The 13,290-nt window shown below is 37.9% G+C and overlaps 1 protein-coding gene across 1 annotated transcript; it reads right to left on the bottom strand.

The window, feature by feature from the left end:
- Positions 1–1,478: 1,478 nt before the first annotated feature.
- LOC149202884 (protein TRANSPORT INHIBITOR RESPONSE 1-like) lies at positions 1,479–12,945 on the bottom strand. Its single transcript, XM_089403290.1, has 3 exons — positions 12,159–12,945; positions 3,107–3,599; positions 1,479–2,735 (listed from the first exon to the last, which is right to left on the bottom strand). Exons 1-3 carry the CDS (start codon positions 12,623–12,625, stop codon positions 1,971–1,973), a joined length of 1,725 nt encoding a protein of 574 aa, XP_089259416.1. The 5' UTR covers positions 12,626–12,945; the 3' UTR covers positions 1,479–1,970.
- Between the last annotated feature and the right edge of the window lie 345 nt (positions 12,946–13,290).

The raw sequence follows: 13,290 nt of genomic DNA, 5'->3' as shown, positions 1-13,290 counted from the left end.
TTGTCATCACTTTAGCGAACCAGACTGAATTCCAGTAAGAACCAGTTAATAATGGGCAGAGATCTTTGCTCATGCTTTAGTGGTTCTAAAAACCTAAAATATCTATTTAAAATACTAATTCCCTGTATTTTGCAATTAGAGTTTGTCATCTCTTTAGTATGAACCAGACGGAATCCCAGAAAGAACCAGTTACCAATGGGCAGAGATCTTTACTCGTGTTTTAGTGATTCTGGAAACCTAAATATCTATTTAAAAATACTAATTCCCTATATTTTGCTAGGATTTGAAGATGGGACCTTCAGGTCACACCGAAGTAAAGACCTGCAATTAGAGTAAATATTTGTCATCTCTTTAGCATGAACCAGTAAGAACCAGTTAATAATGGGCAGAGATCTTTGCTCATGCTTTAGTGGTTCTAAAAACCTAAAATATCTATTTGAAATACTAATTCCCTATATTTAGCCACGATTTGAAGATGGGACCTTCAGGTCACAACGGAAATAAGATTGAATCACCGCATAGCCACGTATAAACAAAATGAGCCCGGACTAAAATATCATTTTTTCGTTCATATGCCACATGGGTGTAATAGAACAGAGTATTAACTTCCCAAACTAACAGCTCAACCCCAGAGTTCTCACAAAGGAAGAGCATATACAGATAGAAACAACTTGAGGCCATCGGAGGTCATGAAATTGCGGTCATAGAGAGAATCTTATTATAGATATCAAAGAAAAAAACAGGTACGTCTGTAAATATGTGTGTATGCATGTATAATACGCTGTACATGAGAAAGCCCAGCTCAACATCCATCTCGCAATCTATCAAGTCATAGATGAATACATTCAGGTATCTTGTTACCAGATTGTTTAGAAGGTGAAGACACTGGCACATGAGAAAGCCCAGCTCAACATCTATCTCGCAACCTATTAAGTCATAGATGAATAAATTCAGGGATCTTGTTACCAGCTTTTTTAGGAGGTAAAGACACTGGGATCAACATTAAAATTTCCAGTCATGTTTTCTCCAGAGTTTCTTCCTAAAAACAACAATTTCTAAGCACGAGATGATGAAATGTCAGAAAACTAAACACTTTTTATTTTATTGTTTTGTATCTCTAATGTACCCAGCAGTCCCATTGACCTTTATGGTCATTTATTGGATATTAACAAAATTATCTTATCTTCAGCTCCAGAATATCTAGCTATTCTGATGTTAATATATTTTTGACCAAGAAAATACATCTTCCCAATTTCATCTGAGAAAAAAATTGCAGACACCTGAAAAGTTTACAGCATGCTAAGCATGTGTCTCAGTAACAGTCCCCATTGTTGAGCCATACAGTGCTGATGTGAACAATTATTGCATAGAAGACCTCTGGAATGTGCACAATGCACTGCACAGAAGAACAAACAAGAATGAACGGCATTTGTCTAAGAAGTAGGGCAACAGATGATCAACACACAAGAAGAAAGAAATAGCGCAGAGAATGTTGTCTTCTCTTCAATCAAATAAGATTTTCTGAACATGGCAGTCTTAAATAGCGGTAACCGGAAGGGTTCTCTAAAAAATGAAACGAAATCACACTGTACGCCTATATAATTAAATAACTATTTACTGCCTAATTCCAGACTAGAAGTCTGCCAGGCTGTTCATTTGCTGCATTTAAATAATCTGTAGCATAATTAAGGGAGTCCAAAGATCAATCGAACAGTCCTAGATTAGAGGATACTGCCGCATAGTGCTGAAATGACAGTAATAACTCTATGCCAAACAGTATTTGAATGCTGAAATCTGTCTGTACAAGGCATACAAATTTTGCGATGGAAGGTGAAAGTGTCAGTATCACAAGAATTTTCTGGCATAATCCATGGTGTATGAGAGGAAAATCCCATCCATGCTTGGTACTCTGCTGCTTTAGCAAGAACATGCCAGCTTCATTCATAGTACATGAGAAATGACATGACCACTTACATAGTGTATATGAAATGTGGTGTATCCTTCCGATGTCCAGCAACTGACCGGTACACATACAGTCCATCTACGGGTTGAGTCATGGTACTTATATCTTCAAACTGATCCCTGTCATGGATAACTTCAACATTCAAGTTACGCATTTTTGCAGCCAATTCCTTGCAACCATGCACGGTAACAGAGCAGGATGACATCCAAAGGGATCGCATTGATTCATACTTTTCTGAACCTGCTAAAAGAGCTAAATCACCAAATGGGCTGTCCCTTACCTCAAACTTACGGAGATTTGTACAGCCTGATAGTACACATTGCATCCCAAAATCACTATCACCAGCAAAAGCAACAGAAAGCATCTCCAAACACTTGCCATAAGTACCAATCACCTGAAAGACCTTGTCTGTAAGCAAGCCAGCCATAGATAAACGCCGTAAACTTTTGCAATACTGAACAATTGTTCCAAACCCTTCATCCAGGGGTTGCTTTGTCAAATGATCTGGGCTTGTGGGATCAATAATACATAAGCGGAAACAGGTGAGAAGAGGGCTATTTCTTGCAACAGTAATCAAAGCTGCATTTGTCATTTGACAACAAAAATATAGTACAGAGGTCAACTTAGGACAGCCCCTTGAAATAGTCACAAGGCCTTCCTCTGTCACGGCTCCTTGACCATAAGGGTCTAACGGGAAAACACGCAGTTCCTGCAAATCTTTGCAGGTTGAGGCAACCACTTCAAGCCCTTTATCTTCAATATAATCCAATACCTGCAAATACTGACAATCATAAGTCTACTGTGCAGCCAAGACTTGAGATACAGGTCCTGAACCTCCAAATGCATCCTAAACACATAATTCTAGAACTGAAATGACTGAAAATGTGTGAATGGAAGAGTGAGAGAGAGAGAGACTAGTCAACTCTATTTAAGTTTAAAGCATAAAGATAATATTTGCATCAATACAAATAGAACCATGTTAACTCAAAATACAAAGCATTGGCTAGCCAGACTAGTCAACTCTATTTAAGTTTAAATCATAAAGATAATATTGCATTAATACAAATAGAACCATGTTAACGCAAAATACCCAAAAAAACAAACAAACTTTTGGAAACAGATCTTGAAAAGTCAAGACATCACCCATAAGCGTTGTAGTTTGTGGCAGTGACCAAGGAGATTGGTAAGTTCTGCACTTTGAATTGTTGCATAACTCAAGTTCAGACTGGTTAAATTTGAACAGAGGGACTCAACCAAGGGAAGATAACCAGGTGCAACCTCCCAAAAACCAGATAAGCTTTGAAGTCCCTTGCAATTCTGTAAGGCAACCTTGAGCTTGGAATATTGTTCAGTGCGTGGCTCATGAAGGTATGCACCTGTACCCAAATCCACCAGATGTGGGGCACGAACCAAAAGGCGATGTAGTAGCTCTAGTGGCACCAAACGATTCAATTTCAAACTCCTCAGAGAAGTACATCTTGCTACTAATCTCTCAAGTGCTTCAAAGTTCACCTCCTTAGTGAGACATGCAAAGTTTAAGGAAACAAGCGATGTGCATGAATCCGGAAAACAACTTAGCCAATTGCCACCACGATCATCAATGTCACTCTCCTGCAAATCTAGCTCTGTAATATGCCTGCATACATCAAAGAGGACACATAATCAATAGTCAAATGAAATGGACACATCACTGATCAGTTAGTTTATTAAATCAAACAAACGCTACTTTATTTTGTGGCTGCTCAAAAAAGCACTGAAAATACAGTCAGAAACAGTAATAATGCTCATAACTTTGCTTAGAAAAGACAGAAATCTTCAGCTTTAGACAAAACAGAAAGCACAATAAATCCCAAAACCCACACATCATGAGATGCTTACACTTCATGTACACATCCTGGAGAAATCTCCAAAATAATTCAGAACATCTTATCCATTTTTGCAGTTCATATATTATAGGCAACGGCATTTCTTTCCAAGAAAAAAGAAACTGTGACGAGATATTCAAAATGTTCACCAAATCTTCAGCCCTCTATCTAATTAAAAACTCAAGAGTCAATAGCATTTCTTTCCAAGAAATAAAAATAAACTGTGACAAGTTCTTTAAAATGTTTACCCAATCTCCATACCTCTATCTAATTAATCTCTTTTCTTTTAAGCCTATTTTTGCATAAAATGATAAACCATAATCATAAGAAGTTGTCCTAAGTTTTTGGTTTAGCCACCTTTTTTGGCAGGTTTTCTCCATTCTGTCGTCCTAAAATTTCCAAATAGAAGTTCATACGCTCATAGAGCACCTAATTTCATGGAAGAGACACACTACTCCCTTCCTGTAATGTCCAAGCTATTTTTTCTACCATATTCTAAAGTGGCCAGCATATTTCCAAATTTTCTCTAGCAGAAGTGGAGACAGAATCTTTTATTTTTATTGTTCAGTTCATCATGGAATTATAAACACTGTTGTTTGACTTGTCTACGGCTCACTGAGTTTTCCAAGTCTGGCCAAATCACGATGTGACAGTATATTTGACTCAGACTCACCAAGTAGACTTAGGACTCACCAGTCACGAGACCCTCACAATCACCACAGACATGTGAGTTTGCCCCTGTCGTGATTTCATGGATTGAAAATGTCAATGTGCAGAAAAATATTCACTACATTCAGTTTTTTTTATTTGCCAAATTTCCCAAGTCTTGAACCAAGTTTTGCTGACCCCAGGCCAGTAAAGTGTTTGCCAAGTCCAAGTCTGACAATTTTGATACTAGAGACTATTCAAAAGATCTGGCTGTTCACTTCTACCTTCTATCAATGAGCATATTCAACATGTCGCTGTAGATGGTTGTGCATTCGAGGCATCTTCAATAGGATAGAATGATAACATCTAAAAAATTTGGTCGAGTATCAACTGTGTTTTTGAACTGGATTTTTCCTAGCACAGGCCAGCCAAGTCTGAGTCTGACAACTTTGATACTAGACTACTCAAAAGATCTTGTTGTTGGTTTCTCCCTTCTATAGATGAGGATATTGAACATGTAACTCAAGATGGTAATGCACAGAAGGTATCTTCTGTCAGACAGAACGGAATATCTTAAAATATTGGTAGAATGTCCGCCATTCTCAAGTATAATTGATTAGAAGCAGAGCTCTAACCAGGACAGTCATCTTGATTACCATAGTTCCTCTAAGCCTCTAGATGTCCACCACATAGATATTGTAGGACCTCTCAACGCGTCAATATCCCACAAACTAGACCCTTGATATTGTTTTACCAACTTATGTATTGTTTTAGTAGTTCATTCTCGACTGCTAGAAGAGAACACTTTCTCCATGACCCTAATTGACAGATAAACAAGGATTTTCAAGACTCCTTTTTTAAAGGAGATGAAGAGTTTTGATACACGTGTGCAGACTTCAATGCTAACTAGATGCTCAACTTATTCCAGTGATGTCCAACAAAATAACTCCATGCCATTCTGGATTTCTAGCAATACACAATATGTATTTTAATATTTACTCTGCTGTACATAAATGAGGGAAAAAGGATGTACGTTTTTACCTCATATTTTCTAAAGGGTTGAAGGGTCATCTGTTAATGAACTTGGAAAGACATTCCATCCTTAAGTTTTGGTTATATGCCATAATTCTAATAATGCTTCTCCTAAAAATAAATAAACACTGCTGAAAATTCCTGAATGATAAAGAAGTCATCTATTAGTGATTTCTCTATTGCAAAGTTAGATTCAGTTTCAGTCCTCTGTTTCATTGGAGCATATCCAACTTGGATCCCGTACTTACAAAGGTGATGACATTATATGTTGTTGTAATGGATAATGACCAAGTAGCCAGGCTGTGAAAAACCAAGTAAAGTAGGAAGTAGACCAAAATTTTCTATACAAAATTTTGTGCTAGATGTTTCCATGTGGTTTTCTTTGTGCTAATGGACCTTTTCTATGAGGAAGAGATCTTCATGAAGCCACTGTTCCCAAGTTTAACCCAAGCCAGCAGCTATGATGTCTGTATCTACCACTCCCTTGTGGGGTGCAGCTCTCAAACATCCCAATCCATGTCCTGGAAAAGGATGGATGAGAAGATTGGTAACTATCTGGGCTGATTTACTAAAACAATGGAAACCTCTGAACCAATTTATTAAATCAGAAAGCAGAAATGATATTAAAGTATGTATTTGGAGGGATCCTTTATCCTGCCTATGTACATTACAGAATACCTGTGCCTGATAATTTGCAGATATGGATCTCAGACAGGGTTTACCAAGTGAGATTATTCTTGACTTTAGTCTTTAATAAACAGCAATGGCCAAAACATTGAATCATGAAAACACCACCTTCATGTGTAGATTCTGTCATGAAACAGGGTACTTTATGACAAACCATCCAAAAGGACAGTCTCAACCCTGCCTTGAAAGCAACTCCCACCCCATAATAATCTCAAAAATAGATGGGATAGATTTAAAAGGATAGAAAGGGTAAGGAAGAAAAAAAACAAGGTACAATGGACAACAGCTCCCTCTCTCTGAAGAGAACCCTTTCCAAATATAAGAGGCAAGGTTTCGAAGTGTATTGCCGTACTTCCTCAATAAAAACCCAGAAATTTTGTAGAAAACACTTCTAAAGCCAAATAAACCTGTTGCAGTTCAGGCGTGCACACTGACCACTCACGATTTAAAGAAACCTGTTATGTGCAGCACTGTTAAAACTTAAGGTTTTCTTATGTATCCCTCAATAAAAGGTTGATAAAACCTAACCTTGCTCCAGGAGAGGTTTCAGCTAAGCAGCTCTGTTCTGCAGTGCCCCCTGAGCCACTCTGTTAAAATTGGCAACTAGGACCAAATTCCAATTTGACAGCCGCAGGTCTTGAGGGAAACTCTGGACGGTTTAGAGAATGTATTGGGACTGTTTTGTGTGTAACCTTTTCACTTCAGATGAGCCGCTGCACTTGGAAGGCTACTCCAGTTTGGCCGCAGGCCCTGTTTTCTCTTGTTTGATGAGCCGTGGTCCATAGGAAAGGTGGCCGAGGTTGCTGAAGCAAGTCTGGGCATATTTCATGGGCTTTTGAGGTCAGTTCTGAGCAGTGAGTTCCATAGGAAAGGTGACCGAGGCTATTGAAGCAAGTCTGGGAATATTTCATGGGCATTTGAGGTCAGTCTCAGCACTGTTTGTCTTCACGTGCTAGCCACATATGTTCTATGGAGATTACAAGGTTTGGACCAATGTTTGATTGAGATTGATAAGCCCAAATATCAGTCCATTCTAAGCCGCAATCTCTACAAGGAAGTGCGAGCTCTTTTGGAGTTAATCACATAACTTTGCTGCTATATGTTAAGTCTGACGTATGCCCTAACCAGACCTGCAATCTTCTCAGAATTGAACTATTTTGGGTTCACAATCATCAGCAAGAAGTCCGCATTAGTTGATCCAGTATTAAACTTCTTCAGAAGACTGACTTGTAGCCACTTTGTCTATTGTTGACCTCCGTATAGGGCAGAGTAAGTCTACTATTGTCTGAAGGCTGAATGGAAGACTTGTCTGGGCTGCTTCTTGGTCATCTGGACGGAGGTATTAATCATCATGTTGGCAAGTCTCGTTTGACTTTAATTGTACTTTCATTCTCTGCTGAACATTTGATATTTGATAATAAGATGAATTGTTCAAGGGTTTTCCTCATGTTGGGGCTTTTCCCTAGCTTGAGCCATATCCTTGTGTCCTTTTGTCTTGGCTTGTCCTCTACTCTTATCGTCTATGTTTTTTCATCAGTTACTCTCTATATGATTATGTCCTATGTGATTTCTAATGGAAATGAAATGAATTAAAATTGGGCTAATATGGATCTTAGAAGTAACTGCCCTAAGCAAAGAACATGTTGTCCTAAAATTAACACCTACAGATATCACTGAGTGATTTGCTATTGTAAATCATTTTCTTTTGACAGATTTGCACATTGTTTCTTCTGACCAAAAAGGTTAATAAGTAGTGAGTGAATCAAGATAAAGGACCTTTCCAACAAATATAGCTTGATGCATTCTATATTTTAGAAAACAATACTGTCAAGGCCATAGACAGATGGTAACTTGGCAAGCATTCAGATAAACAATTTTGCATGATGATGCCACGATCAACCTTAGAACAATTTATTCTTTAGTGGTCAAATAATATGTATAAGAGGCTTGCTTATTTAAGGAGAACAGTAACAAGAATATATAACCATGTATATCTTTGGAGATGCATCTGGCACTCCCTAATTGAATGTAACCAACATTCCAAATTGTCTTTTGAGTACTTGAATATATAATTCATCTATCCTTTCACGGCAACAAATCACTTCATTGTGAGTGAAAGGTTGCAAAGTTTTTAACTTTATAACTCAGATTAACTAGGATGAAATAATGCCTAATTAACTACAATCTGACTTTTTCCATTATTACTAAGGCACTCCTTAAAATTATCTTATCTAGCTACTTATATACTTATGTAACTGACAATCTGTGACAGCCCTCCATAAGATTACACAAGGGTCAATCTATGGATCTGGAAAATATAAAAATATGTCTAGTCTTAACACTAAACAAATGAAATATGTCATTGCATTTTACTAGACCTACAACGTATAAATGAATATTAGCGAAAGAGTTCGGGTTTTCCAGTTTCCACTGGTTGGAGTCCTTGGATGTTGCATAAACTAAATGAGAACAATTATTCTTTTTCCAGTGACAAATTTGATTCCGAATGGCCTTATTCCCTAACGTATGACACTTCAATTCCAAGTAATAACTGTACGTTTTGCTAAAATGACAGCCCTCCATAAGACTACACAAGGGTTAATCTATGGATCTGGAAAATATAAAAATATGTCTAGTCTTAACACTAAACAAATGAAATATGTCGTTTCATTTTACTAGACCTACAACATATAAATGAATATTATAGAGAGAGTTCGGGTTTTCCAGTTTCCACTGGTTGGAGTCCTTGGATGTTGCATAAAATAAATGAGAACAATTATTCTTTCTCCAGTGATAAATTCAATTCAGAATGGCCTTATTCCCTAACGTATGACACTTCAATTCCAAGTAATATATGTAAATTTTGCTAATGGACAGGCAGATAGCAGAACGAAAGCGCAATTCGCTTCTGTTTTTGCTTGGTGAAACATTTTCCCAGCAAATACAGAATACCATTTATGATATCTCAAATCATCATTTGCAGCTTTTCACTGAATTTATTAAATGACCAGCTAACAAGTTCACTTATTTGTCAAGTGGGTGTAGCTCAGGGGGTAAGGAGGAGTCGCTATTATACTCCCCACCCGGTTTCCAGTCCCAAAGAGATAACCAGCTCACCTATATACAGGTGGATTTTCGGTGGATGTAGCTAGTATCAATCTCCATTACAGTGAACCACAAAACTAAAAAAAACAAGTTCACTTATTTTTTTAATTACTCTTATATTATTAGTATTTCCTATTCCACAATATTTAACTAGATAGTCTCACTACTCGTAAAATCCATCAGTCATCACTTTATCGAGATGAATGCATTGTCAAAGAACAAAACTAAGATCTTGACATGTAAAATTCCTGTCTAATGCTCATCACACCGAGAGTAGTGAGATGCTCTACAGATTGGTAAGGAGGAGATCTTGTCACGTCATGTTACGTTACATTACATGATGTGACAGAAAGGAAATATGTATGCATATATGTATGTGACAACATCTAATGTCACATCTAAAAAATTAAACCAGCGTAGGTCCAACCTAAACCTGGAGCTATATGTCACATCTAAAAAATTAAACCAGCATAGGTCCATCCTAAACCCAAACATATAAGGCACTGAGAGCGATCAAATTTCTTGTGGTGTAATTTTTTTATCATGGAATATGAAGGAATTAACACATGACATGGAATTAAATGATTAAAAAAAAACACTTTTAAGAAATTTAATCCCTCTCAGAGCTTGACATATCCAGGTTTAACATGGACCTACACTGGCTTACAGGTCAACAAATGAAAAAAGAAAAACTAAAATGATTTGCTCCAATTGTCTACTGTAAAATGCAAGCTTTTGAAGTTTTGCTTCAATTGTCTACTGTAAAATGCAAGCTTTTGAAGTTTTAATCTTTCAGCATGAAAATTAATATGGAAGTAGAAGCAGAGGTTATATGAACGGTTATTGTACAAAGATCTGAAATACAAAGAATGCATGCCGGAAAAACATACCAAAAGGCATAGTTAACATAACTTTGAAAGCCATACAAACTGTTTTTTCTTATGCCGATGGGTGGGTGAAACCAACAATCCAAAGATATCCTAGTTCGTTTTAATACTTTCTAATGTTTGCCCTTGCTAAAAGGCTAAATTGAAGTAAAAAATAAATACATGGTTCTAAAAGGTATGATATATGTTTGCCTCAAAATCACCTAAATGATCCTAATAAAGCATCGAGGGCAGAGGTATGCCAGAGCTTAGCTTCAGGATAACTTCTCCTATGAACTAGATATAACTTTTTAAATAATAGATTCACATCCCGCAATCATTGAATAAGCTCCCCACCTTTTAATTTTGCACGGGTTTCTCAAATAAAGATATTAAAAATTATAAACAAAAAAACCAAAGTTACCATTTTACAATAGCAGAGAAGTAGATCTAATTCAGAGCCATTTTACACAGCAATATTTTAAGCAAATCTATAGAGATTGAAGCCAAAAACAAATTGGCTCACATTACAATGCCTGCCTCTTTATCAAAATACTTTCCCGTGTACTTTAATAAACGTTATCTTTCTTTGATATTAAACGCTGCAGAACATGTTTTGCATTAATTTACCCTAACTGATCTACCAGTGGGACACAACCTGCATCAAATAAAGAACCAAGGGTTCATGCTCAACGTATATTTGGGGAGGAAGATCACCTTTCTTGGAAAATAATTAAAGATTAAACCCTGTCACATTTCCTTGAAGTACTTCACAACTTGCTTCAAGAGAACCCGTGTATAAAACAGAAATCAGTCAATCGTTAGTATCAAATGAGATATTATCTTGACAAATCTCTTAACAGGACCACCAACAGTGTGAAACTGCTAAATACTTAGTCAAGAAAACGAAATATAAACCAATTTAACTTCCTATCCAAAGTGGCAACTTCCAGGGGTTTTCATTATTTCTTATGATATCTACTTATACACAAATGAGGAAAATTAGGGAGGCCTATACCTTCATCGGAAAATATAGTGATAGATAAAGCCACTTCCCAGACTTGTTAAATGGAGAATAAAACGTATATCCCATTAACCTGCTGTTCTGCAAAAATAAAGATATGTGCTCTACCCAATATACTTGCTACTTCTCAATCGATCCTGTATTGCGATAAACGCCACTTTTCACACTTGACTGTTGGTTATCCTGAACCAAAAATCTTTCTGAAATTTTCCAAGTAAAAATACTCAGTCCAAAGACCGCTAGGGTGTCTTTAACCAAACCTGGTAACAGAGGCCAGTAGAAAAATCTAGAAAAACACTTCTGGAATAAAATTTGGCAGAGCGGAGTTGAGTCAAATGAGGATAAATATGTCCATCTTCTTTGTTTAATGTATCTGAGGACAACCTTCACTCTACAGGATTTAGAAACTGCTTATGTGAATTAATACGTCTAAAAGGTATTAAAGGGTAGTCAATGGAACTTTGCACCGAAGAAACTCAAATGATTTCCAACATTACATTAGACCAAAAGATAAGCTGCGCCGAAATCTGTGCTTTCTTATTTTCTGGGGGCACCCAGGAAGCAATTAATTGAGTGCGGGATGTTCGTGTAGTTTAATATATCCGAAAATAGCATGGAAATATTAGTGATTTAAATGCGTGCAAACCGAACCTTCGCCGGAGTTAAAGGAACAGATATAAAACATGACAAAATACTCAAGAACTTCATTATTAGTAAGTTTTGTTTTATAGAGAAGTGTATATAACCTTGGCAATGAGTTTAAAGCACACCCATCTGACAGGCTGAAGCTTCCAAAATCAAAAGATAAACAAAAGGGGCAATAAAGAAACCTTCAGACCAGGGTTCTGTTTCCTCTGCTATGCAAATCTTGTAATTTTTACGGCCTTGAAAATACACGAATCTTGCGATTTCTACGGCTTTGAAAAGAAACGAACGAGTAAGAAAACGAGGCAAGACGAAGCGAGTACCTGCAGTGCGCGGCAATGGCAGCGAGCCCATCCGTGCTGAAGCCGTCGCAACTGGTAAGCACGAGAACCTTGAAATTGGGAAAAGAACGCGCGAGGAGCTGAAGGCTCTCGTCAGTGATCACCATGCGCTTAAGCCTGAGTTCTTCCAGCCAAGGGTACGCCTCCGCCATGGCGGCCAGCCAGGGATGGATATCAGCGCCCCAGCCAGGGGGCACCATGTTAAAGTCCGCAAAATGGGGCTTCCCCTTGAGCGCAACGGACTTTATCCTTGGGAACCTCCTGACGAGTATAGCGGGGCTCACCGCGTAGCAATTTCCGATGAAAACCCGCTGCCTGCTGCCCGCCTCGATTCGAAACCACGACTTGCAGACCAGGGAAACTGCGTTCCTGTCCCTGTGCGACGACAGGAATGCCAATACGTGCTCCAGCAGTTCATCAGGGAACGAGCTCATCCTTCTCACCACCATAATAATAATTGCAATCCTAATAATAACAAATATGCCTCATGCATACAGCGCTTAGATTTCAGACCCCCTGGCTGATTTTGGAGCTACAGGGAAAACTAAAACGTCCTACGTACCTTCAAATGCATCAAAGCCCACAAAAATTAAAAACAAACAAAAAAATTCCCGGACGAAAATGATCGCAGATTACCCCCAAAAAACTCCAGAGGGTATCTAGTTGTATCTGTGTATATATGTACCGCGGTATATGTATTGAGTATATCAATCTGCAGACTTAAAGCCCAACTGAATCGCAAATATTGTCTATTAATCCGCATTGTGATCCAACGGCTCTGACTGATTCCTCGCCCACCGCCGGTTAGCGAGCCGTCCTTATCCACCCCATCTGGCACGGGATAGAAAACCTTCGTGTAAAAACTTCTTTACCGCCCCCTTCATTTTAACCACCGGTTTCATTTTTCACTTTCCTCCTCCTCCTCGTGAGTTGTCACGCACAGACGACGACCGTTTTTTTTTTCATTTTCTTTCCTAAACAATTGCAGAAAGAAACCCGGCGGATTTCTTTCCGGGATCCTCTCTTTTACTTAAATATTCGTGCTTTCTTTTATCTCATTAAATAATAAACTAATATTGGCATTTTGTTAAATGAAACACTTCTAAGTCACTCA

Source organism: Pinus tabuliformis, chromosome 2_1, assembly GCF_031772625.1.
Source record: "Pinus tabuliformis cultivar Carrire ecotype Pingquan chromosome 2_1, CPIR1, whole genome shotgun sequence".
Taxonomy (NCBI): Eukaryota; Viridiplantae; Streptophyta; class Pinopsida; order Pinales; family Pinaceae; genus Pinus; species Pinus tabuliformis.
This window is presented reverse-complemented; position numbering and strand designations above follow the sequence as displayed.